This window comes from Patiria miniata, unplaced genomic scaffold, assembly GCF_015706575.1.
Source record: "Patiria miniata isolate m_02_andy unplaced genomic scaffold, ASM1570657v1 HiC_scaffold_3, whole genome shotgun sequence".
Classification (NCBI taxonomy): Eukaryota; Metazoa; Echinodermata; class Asteroidea; order Valvatida; family Asterinidae; genus Patiria; species Patiria miniata.
The window spans coordinates 3300798-3315191 of NW_024037069.1; the positions used below are offsets into that span (position 1 = coordinate 3300798).

Here is a 14394-nt window from a genome sequence, read left to right on the forward strand (position 1 = left end):
TTGCCCAAGAACATATACGCCATGTTCTCATTGGTACCCGGCATCACTACAACACTTTGATTACTTACATGGTTCCGTTGAGGAGCCAGGCCTGCTGTCTGGTTTGAGCTTGAACTCGGCGTGCCTGAGTTTGTTCATGTTGAGGACCTGCGTCTGACACGACACGTCGGCGCTGAACTGGCAAGATCTGGGGATGCTGTCTAGCTCCATGTTGTTGGTGGGTGGGTTGCAGTCGTACTGATCTGGATTTTAAAGAAATAGCAGTACATGAGGTGTTCTGGCAAAATGAGACGAAACTGGGCACAGGCCATAGTGAGAAAAATGTACCAAACAACGAATGGGGTGATATTTTCTCCAATTTTCAGATTTACTGACATTTGTAACCTTTGATACATGTAGGTCTGCTAAGCATATTCTAACCCTTTCATTACCACATTGTTTATTGACTTGGCTCTCCCCAGGACCAAATTATTTGCTCAGTCATTAGAGCATAAAACATGGACCACAAGATGAAAACTCACTTTTTTTTTAACCCAAATTTTCACAGCCAAGGAGTGATTAAAATCAAAGGTGGTGTGTGTAAGTTTGTTCCTTGAACTTTCCTCTTTTATGTGATGTAAAAGTCAAGGCCATTATGTGCAAAAATAAGACATTTATGCCTGTTTGTCGATCTGGTCCCAGTTATCAAACGGCAAGCCATTTCACCACATGACCAAGTGGCACGTCATACCTGAAATTGTGCGTGGATACTTCTTCTCTTATTATTTAGAAATGGTAACACTATAAATAAACTGAACCATTAGAACGATCCAAAGCACTCTTTCAGCTGGTACATGTATATGGTTGATGTATGGGCAGCCAAACCTACATGTACCAACATACCAACATGCCAGCTTGCTGAAAAGCAGTGAATAAATCTGTGTTGAGGGTGTTCTGTGCGTGGTTTCCTGGTCGACAAAAGTCACCCATAGTAAGGAAAGGGTTAAAGAAATAGTATAAAAATTGGGGGAAAAAAACGTTTTTAAGGAAAAATAATTGGCATCTTTTCAAAACCACGACTACAAAACAAGAACGTTAAAGACCTGTTTCTCAGTATTTTACTCTTTTGACATGCCAATACATACAAACTTTAACAGCCCTAACTTGTCAACGGAGTGTCCAATTGGAGTCCAACAAACAGTATTATAAGGAGAATTTTCTTCTCTTTCCTAATACCAGAAACCCACATTTTGAATTCTGCTGAGACTGTCTCATATTGCCAGAATGCTTCATATATATAAGAGCAACCAATTTTTATTGGAAGGCAAATTTTATGGAGCGAGATTCATCAGCTTTGTGCAAGAGGGTGAGATATAAACGCCACAAAAAAAAAATGGTCTCTTTCAGAATGTTGATACAGCGCTGGAGACGGTGGCGGAAGGCGCGTGCTGCGGCCGACAGCTTCTGAAGAAATGCAGGATCACCCCGATCAACCTCGATCGTGTGTAGCACCAAACGATCAAGGAGGTGTGCTTTCTGAAAGTGATTTGTTTTCTTTGTAGGGCGTTTAAATCTCCCCCTCTCGTTCAATGCTGATGAAACTCGCTCCATATAATTTGCCATGTCTTGTTTACATGATCTAAAATTTTGGTTGGATTCCATTGGTAAACAACAGAGTTATTCACGATCAAATGTAAGACATGCATTTTCGGACACATAGTGCTTGTGCATGGAGTCCACAAGAATACTATTAGGAGCACCACACCACTGAAATTATTATCTGACAGCCTTATCCTCACCATCATCATCCGTATCGTCCGGTGGCTGGGTCTTCATGGTGAATACCTTACGCAGGTGGCAGCTGGCGCAGACGATGAGGCTGTCTAAGGACTTGTAGGTCTGCAATCGAAACGCCTCACTGACCATGGAGACCAGGTCAATGCATAGGTTCAGCCACTGTGGAGGAATAATTGGTGTAGGCATTCAATAATTGTCTATGGAAGATTTATGACACCTCACCCACAGATTTTGTATCTTGACTGGCCGAGAGCGAGTCACATGCCATTCGCTATTCTTGCTATCTTGCTGCGCAAGGCCAAAAGTACTAAACAGGGTGAGTAAAAAAAGCTAAAACCCAAATGTCGGGACCATTGTTTTAGTGAAGTTCTGCATGTAGCACTTTCAAAATCTACGATAGGAAAGCCCAAGTTTTCTTTTATTACAAGAATCATTCAAATCACTTATGTACAATTAAAGTTACGGAATTTTAAACACAACCATCGTTTTAAAGTTCTGTCCACAGATCACACGAAGGTAAGTGTTCTTTCAGCAAAATGAAAACAAATCACAGAGGGATGTGTGTAAGTTGTGTTTGTTTTGCTGAAAAAACTCACACCTTTTTTTTGTGATCCGTGGACAGAACTTTAAAACGGTGGTTGTGTTTAAAATTCAGTAACTTTAAAAATACATCATGAGTGATTTGAATGATTCTTGTACTAAGATAAAGCTTAAGAACTGGGCTTTCATATCCTAGATTTAAAAAGTGTTACATGCAGAACTTCACTAAAACAATGGTCCCGACATTTGGGTTTCGTTTTTTTTTACTCACCCTGTATAATACCCGTAGCAACCAAAGTACATGTACTATACCCATATTAACCAAAGTACTACACAACACAATCCGTATTGTGTAGAAATGCATAGGGGTGTATGTGTTCATCTTTTCAAACCGTGGACGAAAAATACCACAGAACAAAAGAGAATATCGTCCACGATTCCCAGCATACGTCCGCAATTGGGGTCGTGTACAAAACCTCTTCCTAAAAAGTTAGAGGGACAATAGGACGTCCACGATCAATGGTGAACAAACGTTTGCGTACATTGTTCCTAAGCGCTTGCACTAAAGAACTGGGTTCAAACATATCATGAAGGTGTATTTTGGAAAAGTGCAAGTAAAGTTTGAACTAATTATGTATTCAAAGAGAAGTACAATTTAATTGCATTTAGGTTAAATTAATCAGATATCACTTAAAATCAAGCAGAATCTGTGGGAGAGGTGTCATAAAACAAATATTGACTGCTTTATCTCATGGTGTAGTAAAACTAGCCTCCCTTGGTGATCCATGTGGCATTCTTTTTTCCTTCGGATTCGCCTCGGGGAAAAATAGAGCACTTCATAGATCACCTCAGGAGGCTAGTTTTATTACACCACTCGAAGCAGTCAATATTTGTATACTATGCAATCAGGAGTGGAAATATTTAGAGAGGATCAGGGCATTTATTTCAACTTTCAATTCTTTAACTAACTTGGGGATTCATGGCGGAAACAATTCTAGCAACAATGTCTGCCGATTTTACCAAGATACCTTTAATACCCAACAGACACTGTTGCTAGAAATTATTGGTCTCGAGCATTTCCCACTGTCCCTACATACAACACCTTGGCCATTCAAGCCAGAGTCCATCATTTGCAGCTATCCGAAAAGTAACTGGTGTAATTATTGTTGAAAAACATACTTGGTTGAAAGATAGTAAGGGGACTAAACTCCCTGTGAAATTATTCTTTCTGGCAAGCTGTCATTATGAACGAAAGAAGGCCTTTCCAACGGTGCGTCTTAAGAAGCACCGTAGGAAAAATTAAATTAGTAGTTCGTTTTGTTATTCGGCGAAGCACGCGCAAGCATTGGCACGACGCACACGCGTGTGCAGTTTGATATAATTCGTCGGATCAGTGCGCGACATCGCGTATAGCTGCAACCGGCTAAGTGAGAACGTGTCTCGGACGCTGAATTCAGGCCCAATTCAAAACATGATTCAGCAACTTTTGATTTGAAATTGAGATCCTAGAATGTTGTTTTTCTCGGAATATACAGCTGAAGCTGAGCTGAAACTTCATCAGGTTAGTTGTTCAGTATCCTTCATTAGATTTTGAACACTTTTGTTGCTTCAAACGAACAAAATGCACAAATTACAAATGATGGACTATAGCTTTAAATGTTCAGTGGCTAGGGCTACCTACCATGGCTCTCCTCACGACAGTCAGTGGGATCTTGGCATGCAGTGGTGTGGCTGCGATTTCCTTCTGAGCCGTTGAGAACAACAACCGTCGCTTGTTGTTGCCCATGTCGCTCACACTGGGAAAAAAAACAACAAACAAATTCACAATTGAAATTTGTTATCACCTTTATGTGCTTTGCGGGGGAGGCAGGTGCGGTTCTAGAACCAATATTTTTTGGGGGGGGGGGGGGCTAGCAGGGTGGATCCAGAATTTTTTTCAGGGAGGCGTGCTGAAATGTAGACCGGTTATTTTCTCCAGATACTTAGGCCTCCGAAAATCAATAGGTGGGGGAAGGGGGGGGCCCACTTATGCCATATTTTCAATGGGGAGCGCCAATAAAATCCTAAAATCATTCCACTATATTAACTACAAATGCACCCTTTTTCTTTAGGGGGAGACCGTTCGCGATCGCATGTATCACAATCCTTCTTTTTGCTAATGCAATTTATTTTACGGAATCTATTTTGGGGGGGCTACACAAAATTTTGGGGGAGGCTTAAGCCCCCCCAGCCCCCCCATAGAACCGCGCCTGAGGCTACCGACACCTGTCGCTAGCTTCAGAGGAATCCAATACATGAACCAATTTATTTTTGCATGTATTTCAGCTTTTAGGGGAAACAATCCCTCTGTGTAAAGTGGTACTGGATTGGCTGTACTTTCCCCAATCCTGCATCTTAATCCAGAACCACCTTGGGATAGGTTCAATGTAAATCAACCAAATCAAGAAATCTTTGTTTTCAAAATGTATAAAGACATGGCTGGCTGGTCTTAAACACTTTTCCAGTGTCACATGAAATTTGGACTCCCATGAAATCCGATGCCTTTTAAAGTCTCATTGGTTGAAAGTTCACATTCCTCACATATATACATGTGCAATAATACCAGTGAATCAGCATTTCATATAGTCCGAAATTCACACTACACCAGCCCAGCTGCGTTTTGCGCGACACCACGCAACGCGCACGCCAATCTAAGGTAAGGAGTTTTAGAGGGACATTCCATATTACAGTCAGAGGGGTGTTTCATAAAAAATGAAGTAAAATTGTTGAACAAAATGGTTGGCAACGTCTACTTTTTGGCTTGTTTCGATTTTTGGACTGAACAGATTTGGTTTTTTTACCGAAAAAGGTATTATGAATGGGAATAAATATGTGTTTGGTTGGCATTAAACACTCTGTTTAAGACCAGTTGGAGTCTAGGTGTTATACATGTACCTCTCGAACACACATTTATTCCCTTAGTATTATTTAAATCTTTGGAACTTTGGCAGCTTTCAAGCAGACCCAGGTGAAAAAGTAGTCAAATAGTAGGACCAAAATTTCAACATCAACAATATGACAAAAGTAGGACTTTGGAGGACAAAAGTAGGACTTTTGTGGGCTTTCAGGAGTAGTTTTCGTTGATACTCACCCATGACCACATTATCATAAGCCTCATTTTGTATGTTCTGTACTCACACACTGTTCTGTATGTTCCATCCTCAACTACATGTACGCTCCTGGAAGTACAGTTGCAGTACTACTTCTGTGCCCAAGCCCTTCATTGGGTGATTTACATGACAGTGTGTATTAACACTGTTATGAAAAATAGTCAATAAGATTTCATTTTCGGAGTATACCAGTACCAAGTATTCACTTCGGTATGCCTTGACGGTTATGACTTTTGGTGGTCGTCATCAGAAAATGCGAAGCCACGATACCTCACAACATATTACCACTCCTTCGTGTTTATTCTACAAGGGAGCTGCCTTACCCAAGTTCAATGGAGAAATCCTGGCCAAGGGGAACGAAGACTTGGAGCACCAGAAATCGCTGGACCAAGGCCACTGTCAACAAAAAATGTATTTGTTAAAGCTGTGTTTCCCGTGCTCTTCAACAAATGCAAGCTTTTTCCACTTGTACATGTAAGCAATATTCCAACAAACATGACACCCCCCTCCCATTTTTTTTCTCCCCATTTTGGATTTCTGCAACCTCCTGAATTTTTTTTTTCTTCAGATTTAGGCACAAACAGCTCCACTTTGCGAGCAGACTGGCTCCTGGTCTGTACATTATCCATACTGATTGTGGGGCGGAAACCAGCCTACCCACGAGAACAGCATTATTGTCTGGCAGCCAATAATTTGAAATGGTAAAGTATGAATTTCAAACCAAGCATGGGCCGATTGTTTCGGTCAATGTCTCTTTCAAAGAGAATTTATACATGTAACTAGAATAACTATTCAAAAGTGAATGCTAGAAAAATAGCAATTTAGAATCCAATCTATTTTTCGGGATGAAACTCAAAAATAGCATCTGTACTGAAACACTGGGCTATACAGAAGCCCTGGGGTATACAGGCGCAATGGGGTATTGTACATTCCTCCAATGCAACTCCATTCGTAGCCTTTAGTCAAGTCCCACGCGCTTACCCCAAAACGTGACGCATCCCGGATGCTGACACGTAAAAAGACTAGCACGAGCGGCGAAGCTGTGAGGGCCTTTACCATCTCGTGGAGAACGCGTATGTTTTTCTTTACATTTGTCTACCAATTTGGTAGACATGCATAATGCATTATCCGTTGTGAATTGACCAATGAAAATGCAGAATTACTAACGTAAATCAGCCGCCGTCTGGCGCCAGACAGCACACGTGTCATGTGCTGTTGCTGGTAACCGCAAACCCCCGTTAGATGATTGGTTTATATTGCTTGATTTATATTACGTGAATAAATGAATAAGTGATTAGTTCCACGAGATAGTAAAGGCCCTCGCGGCTTTGCCGCTCGTGCTAGTCTTTTAACGTGCCAGCATCGGGGGTGCGTTACGTGTCCGGATGGTCCGGGTATAGGCGTGTGGGACTTGACTAAAGGCTACTCCATTCGAGGCTAAAATGTTGTTTATGGACTGTTCTGGATTCAGCAACAAGCCCCGCCCACTTTGAATATACACCACAACATTTGCGTCAGCCTTAAACTGCACTGCATTTTACAGCTGTTCACATCAGGCATACATGTATGTAGATGCATACTGGGCTTTGGTTGGTCTTTTGGTTAATGCAGTCATAGCTATGATTGGTCAAACCATCACAGGGTGGGGCTTATCAAAAAACATTGTGTATACTCTCTGAGTGATCCCTGTTTGTTAATTCCCAGGTTTGCAGCATTGCTAATGTTGTTAGCCTCGTGACTTTGGGTGTGATTCCTGGCTACATGTCATATGGGTTTATGGCTTCTGACTAGCGCCCCTTAAACAAAGACTTTGACTAAATGGGAGACCCTCAACACAGGGCTAGATAGCTCAGTTGGTAGAGCACCGGAACGGCAATCCGGAGGTCGCAGGTTCAAACCCGCTCCAGTCAAGTTCTGTGTTCAACTGTTTAAACAAAAACAATTTAACACCGAAGTTGTTACACTTACAAGTCTGCTTGACATCCTTAGGCAGCTGTATCTTAGTGCTGGTCCCCGCACCCTCCAAAACATGCACAAAACTCTTGGCTTCTTTTTCGTAGACCTGTAAACAAACGTAGACAACAAATTTGAATGATTTCACCCTTCACTGATGTCATTTAGCACTGAAGTGATGTGCATTCTTTTATAATACATGTATTTGATTATTGGATTTAGGATTTGATCAAATATATTTGAAATATATTCAAACATTGAGATTGAGGCTAAAAACTTAATTAACCCTAACCAACGCCAACTCTTCAAACTCCCACTGCATGTTTTGTTGGAATCGGTTGGAGTGAGTACTGCACTAGTAAACTGATTATGCTTTACATGGGATCAGGCATACCACCAATAATGGAGTCCAACAGTTTGAATGTTGAGTTGCCACATGGTGTTGGATTTTGCAGGAGTGAGGAAGGCTCCTAGTAAATCACTCATGGGGGTTAGGGTTAATTTCATGTACATGTATGTCTTGATACATTTTTTTGAGATAGCTGGCTAGCTGATATTTGACGGAATTTAAAGATGCAAATTTGGGCTCGGATTCCTCCTGGAAGATCTGATACACGGTAACCTGTGGAGACATGTGTATAATAAGGAACAACATATTGTATGTCCACACGGCAACTTGTATGGGTGAAAACGTCTCCACAAGGTTATCACGAAATGGATTGTACTCAAAAACTAGGAATTTCCAAGGTGTGTTGATGTGTCGCAAATTGAAGTATTCTATGTAAGGGATATTAAGTTCGAATTTCTGCCCAGGAAATTAATTCTGGTGTAAATACCGGTAGGAGCATTTCGGACTAGATTTTCAAACTCAAAATTTTAGTACAGAACACAGAAATGACTCCACAAGGATACAAATTCCAGTATGCGCCCTCAAATGATGCGTTTAAAGTGACTGTCAACCAAAAAATGTGGCATTTGACAAACAATAAAACCACACACCTTCAAATTACATCACGGACGTGTTTTGTCGTCTTCTTAAGACTATTCATGCTTTTCAAATACATGCAAACCGGTATTTGGAAAATGCAACTTCGATATTTGGTGGATTAACGGATTCCTTTCAACTTTCCGAGCAAACCAAGTCTTAGGAAAATGTTACTTGGGCATTTGGTGGATCAACGGATATCTTTTGACTTTCCTTGCAAACCAAGTCTTAGTAACTTCTACTAAGATGTTTGGTGAGGGGCAATTCCACAGTAACGGAAGGACGTTTTCACTCATTTAACAAAATTTCAAATGTGTGTATCACAGACACTGTTCAAAGTTACAGCAAACAAATGTCACAATTGTATTGCTATAATGCTACTTTCATTTTCCACACTTTTTGGGGGCATGAATGCCTCCCGTTTATGAATTATGAATATTAATGAGGTCGGTAACGGAAGGACGGTAAAACGGACAAGGGTTTTCCAACTTACTCGCGTTTTGCGTAAACTCTGTGAATTTTATGGGGCAATAATTTTCTAAAGGTAGCAAATGGAATCCCTGAAGCTTTATCTATACTATACCGCCTTTCATTTGACTTTAAGTGTTTCGGTAATATAATTACAACGTTTTAAGCAGATTATAATTTGGTAACGGAAGGACGGTAACGGAAGGACAAAAGGTTTACTCAATTATAGCATGAACAAAATGTGAATTTACACTAATTATACAAGTGAAACAAATTGCTGAAATGTGTAACTGAATGTGAAATCAACAATATGCAGACCTGGCATAAATAATTATACCCAAGAAACTATTGAGATAAAGATAGAAGCCTGCTAATTAATGATAACAAAAGAAAAAGGAAACAACCCAAAACACATAATTCACGAACACAGGACTACTACAGAAATAGACTTCAAACCCATCACCTCAATCCTTAAAAGTTTAAATACACAGTATTTGAACTCTTGAGTATATTGGTTACATGTTCACTAACAACTTTTAATAATAATACCGGTAGGTTCAAAGGTTTACCTAAAGGGTGGGGGGGGGGGGGGGGCGACCAGCCTACATGTACATTTAAGGTAAAAACATCTACCGGTAGAACTGATGGCTTCAGTTAGGTGTTGCTTTTAATTGAACTCTAAAATCAATGTTTGAAATCAAATTACAATGATTTAGAGTAGTAACAATTAATTTATAAACATCCAAACTGAAATTGTTAACTTGGGCATAATTTGTCAAAGATTGCACCTCACATGTCTTACACATGTAAATTGAATGAAAGTGCCCCAAAGTACCGGTACTTTCTGCCATCTCTTTTTTGACTTAATTTGCTTCTGGAATGGCTTCAAGGAATTCGTATCTTTCTCTATTGTCCATGAATGCTGATGGCAGCAACTTTATGATTTGATTTTCTGCAACAACTCTATACATGTACAAGTACTGGTACATCGGCATATATGTACATGTACATTGTACATGTTGTACATGCCTGTGCCTTCCTTTGTAATAAACACCTTGCCCTGCTTATCCCGCTTTTGTGAAGGTGGGTCACATGAATGTCCTTTCAATGCTTATTACACATGCATGTATTTGCAGTGATTTTCATTTTTCAAACATGAGCGCAAATGTCGTAACATTTCATAAAAATACGATTTGTCCTTCCGTTACCGTCCTTCCGTTACCAATTTGGTAACGGAAGGACGTGATTTAATTAATTGTAATTAGAAAACGAGAAGTTCAGCAGTGTCAGTTATAATGTCATATTGAAGGCCTACCTAAACTTGCTTTGCACAATAACTTTCAATGCATTCATACTGCAAGTTTTAAAAATAAATTAAAAATATGTATTTTTTCGGTAACGGAAGGAACTTTTTGAAGGCTGAAATATTAGAAGTCACTGAAGCGAAACAAGTTACGCAAAATGTTAAAAACAAGTTTTAGTCAGTTTTTCAAGACCAATACTTTCTCATGACAGAAACTGATGGCATTAGTACATATTTTTGTGTGTCTATTGGTAGAATACTTTCATATCACTATTAATCACATTTTTAGGATTAAAACAGGATTATTACATAATCCTATTTTTTGGTACCGAAATGTATAAAAAATTAAATTCCGACTTCAAATCTTGAAAATATAGACTTTTAGCTTTCATTTGATGCCAAATTTGTTTAAGTCACTTGTATTTGAATTTTTTGGTGTCATGTCCACTTTGGTGTGGAATTGCCCTGGATCAATGGATATCTTTTGACTTTCATGCAAACCAAGTCTTAATTTGCAGTACTCAATTCAAGGATGCTCATCTAAAGAGGACACAAGAGCTAGTAGTAGCATGGTAAAGCTACAAAACGCAGAGACAGACATGTGTAGCGTTGCCAATCAAAGTTTGTGATTTATCTTGGGGTAATTTTTACCTTGTGTATGGACGCTGCACCAGTCAGTTTCCATTTGGCTAATGGTTCCTTGCCTTGACAACTGAAGACCTCTACATATGCCCCACCCTGCAGAGCAATGTTCATTTCAGGAGCACTCAAATAGTTACTGCTTATTACATCATGCCAACTACATGTATGCCACAATGCTTAGTTTCAAGAGCACACTGGGCCTCAGTTTCTTGTAATGAAAATGAAATTTGAGAAAAAGCGTGACATTGAATTTATAGTAAGACCAAACAAAAATATTTCTGCTTCCCATTAGATGGCACTTAAAAACAGGGTACAGTAGGTACATGTAGGTAGGGATTTTTTTTCTGCAAATCCTTTTTGTGAATCGTCATACGGAGGCTTCTGCATATATGTAGTCAATGGTAAAAGGTAGAAATTGATGGTTTTGGGTTTTATTTTCTCATTACAAATATCTCATTACAAATATGCTGACCAACATCTCACCTGAAATTCACTCTTAAACATGGCAGCAGGTCGACTCAGCTACTCAGATAGAACTCAGAGATCTATACTAATGTACCTGCAGTCTATTCTTCACATGTGCATGTTTATGAACCTCGTGGGCCTGGGCCATGATCTTGGCTCATGGCTGCTTGAAATCTAGCAGGGCTGAAGAGGGAAGAAAGATTAACATCATCAATGAACAAACATGTCGAAAAGGAAAAAGTCAAACCATGGCTCAATGTTCAAAAATGCAATTTTGATAGTCTACTTGCAGTTAAATGGGCACTATGCACTAGAAAGCGCACACTAGGGCTGCAGAACGCGTTTTTAAATAAAATGATACATGTATCAGTATCACTATCAATTGGAAAAAGCATAGCAGCTTTCCGCACGCAATTCTAACCGTACTGATCATAAAGGGAACCAGTTCAAGTTGCCCTACACCAGTTCAAGTTGCCCTATGTCCGGATCGTAAGTGCAATTCCAAATTATCAGCAGCGTTTATCACGAGGTCTTGCGATAGGCTAGTCTTACGCTGCCCGCGATATGCACTATAAAGACGGTGTCTGTGGTTGGTTCCCAGACCAAAAGACTCTGAGGTCATGCCAACAACGCTTCGAGCGCACGTTAAAACGTTAAAACTCAAGCTGTAGCTTCGGTACAGAAAGGGGACTATTTTCATCATTTTTTTTGCACCATCGGGATCGATTCAACCCTAACACTTTAAAGGGAATATACAACATTTGCAAACATCGAAAAATAAAATTACCAAGTTTTTACGAAATACCTTAATAGGATGTTGGTAAATGACAGTCTAAAGCATCCTGTAAAATTATGGCACCTGGTATACTGTCATTTTCAAGAAAAGTGGTATTTTTGTATCAATTTCCAACGCTGATCGGCCGATCAGCGTTGGAAACAACTGGCTTTTTTTCAAATACTGGCCCCAATTGACCATTGCACTTGTTTGCAATCGATTACAAATCTATGAACGGGTAAGAGACAGCTAGACTGGTTCCCTGACCTTACAATTCCCCAATGTATGTAAACTGCTCCGTTTCTTCTTATATGGAGTCAGGGAACCAGACTACAGGAAAATGATTGTTTTTCTTGGTTTTTATAGCATTTTCGAACCCAAAACCTCCAAAAAATCAGTGTAACTATATTTGCTTTATATTTTCAACCCCCCAATTCCATCCATTTCTGAAAATTACAGCAAAAGCAAATGATGTATATTCCCTTTAAGCGAACAGAGCGTGAGCACATGTATGTCAAGAAGTACAGCATCGTACAGAACATTTATAGTCTTGGGGTACAAATATACAGTCACCGCTCCAAAACTCACTTTCAAATTGATATTTGTCATGTTTGTAGAGTATGCTTGTTCGTGTTGATACACATGTACCTACATGTACCTGCATGTACATGTATGTGTATTACGTACCCATAGAGAGTAGAGTAGGGGTACTTTCCCTTTTCGGTTGTTTGGAAAGGTCATTTTTGACTAGGCCTAATACTAGGCCGATACAAAACACCTTTGAGTTTTGACTCAAATTTGATCCTCACTAAACAGGGGCCCTCTTTAAACTACACGATTGCACATTGTTGCAATCTACACTTCATGCCCTACATGTAGGTTTAAAGGGACACTAGGTCCTGGAACAGCCCGATTAGGCTACAAAACGCGCTTTGAATGATATTATGTTAACCAAAAAAAAAAATTTAAAACTAGGATAGAAACATCCACACAACTACCCTTAAAAAATGGGCGATTTTTGTATTATTCCTGTATTAATGCATGCAAGAACGAATTTCACTTTTGCAACCCCATAAATTGGAGCCGTTTGGATGCTACTTACTACATTGTACTAATACTAGTTGTGATTTTATTCATACACGTAAAGTGTTTGCCTTTTACGGACGTTGTTTGACGAAACCACAATTTTTTTGGTCACCGCTGTTCCCGAGACACAACATGTAGGCCCTATATCATACACTGTATGAGAATGACAAAAAAAACGTATTCGTAGGCCTTCTCTGTCATGTCTGTCATTGTCCGTCGTTTCCGTATTCCGATGTAAAAAAACTGGTTTTTTCCCCCCGTCTTTTCTTGGGAACTGTAACATTAGGTTGATTTCCTTTCAACCACATGTTTGAAATAAGATAAGTAAACAATCCAAAACATGAAAAATTCGGGGATTTCAGGACCTAGTGCTGAGTAGTGGCCCGGCCCTTTAACGTTAAACGATCGCCGCAATATTCATGATATTACAAATAAAAAATGACAATGTTTGCGATTTGGAAAACGCACTCACCTGCTAATGCTATGCGCCTCAGTCACACTCCTACTTGGATACGTTTTTACCACAATCGCCAACTTAAAAACAAATCTTTAAGCCTACCATGGCATTAACAGTTCACCTGAACTTCGTTAACCTGTTGTAGATCTAGAAATGAGTTATTTAGTGAGCGCTAGCGTTGGACTTGTCTTGTTTACACCGTCTCCGTGCAGCTCAATCGGCCATTTTGAAACAAATTTTCAGGATCATTGAAAAGTGAGGGCGCCCTCTATTGGGGACGAGCGCGTAGGTTCTTATGTCATGCGAGCGAGCGCGTGGCCCGGCGACACCCCGGCGGTGCCAGTGGATGAATACGAGTATGCTGCACCAAACTTCCAAAAACAGCCCGACTTCCAAAAATCATCAAAAATACTCACGACTCTCCAAGCGTTTTGAGACAAACGTTAACTTAAAGCTTATTTCATTGATTTCCAATATCCCGTAACTTTTGGGGAAACCCCTCTTACAAAACTAAGTGATCATCCCTGCTCATACCCATTACTACCACGTTGTCGTAAAAGTTGGTACCTTGGTACTCTATTAACTTATTCTATAAAATGGGGCTTGCATGCGGTCGCTGCTAAAGTTGAGCGTGATGGGGAGTAATGTGGAGGGAAAGAGACGACCATTATGTGCAGGAACATGAGCGGCCAACATGCACTGGAAGAGACCTGCATAGCGACAACTGGTAGTCGACTACTCCGCGGTCCGCAGCCGATCGATGATGATGATGATGATGTATATAATCGTGTCAGC

The 14394-nt window shown here is 40.0% G+C and overlaps 1 protein-coding gene across 5 annotated transcripts in view; it reads right to left on the minus strand.

Moving 5' to 3' along the window:
• The window catches only part of LOC119737969 (protein CFAP20DC-like), a 31577-nt gene extending 17737 nt beyond the window's left edge, over positions 1-13840 (minus strand). For 3 of the 5 annotated variants that reach the window (XR_005272419.1, XM_038212649.1, XM_038212646.1), the window contains exons 1-8: positions 13615-13840; positions 11300-11464; positions 10826-10912; positions 7434-7527; positions 5789-5861; positions 3998-4112; positions 1779-1935; positions 69-242 (exon numbers count right to left, since the gene is read on the minus strand). Coding sequence is in view for 4 of the 5 variants with exons in the window: in XM_038212649.1 (XP_038068577.1) it covers positions 69-242; positions 1779-1935; positions 3998-4112; positions 5789-5861; positions 7434-7527; positions 10826-10912; positions 11300-11320 (721 nt within the window). In the remaining variant the exon portion in view is untranslated. The remainder of the gene's footprint in view (positions 1-68; positions 243-1778; positions 1936-3997; positions 4113-5788; positions 5862-7433; positions 7528-10825; positions 10913-11299; positions 11465-13614) is intronic. The other 2 variants (XM_038212648.1, XM_038212647.1) reach the window with 2 other exon arrangements.
• Positions 13841-14394: the final 554 nt, after the last annotated feature.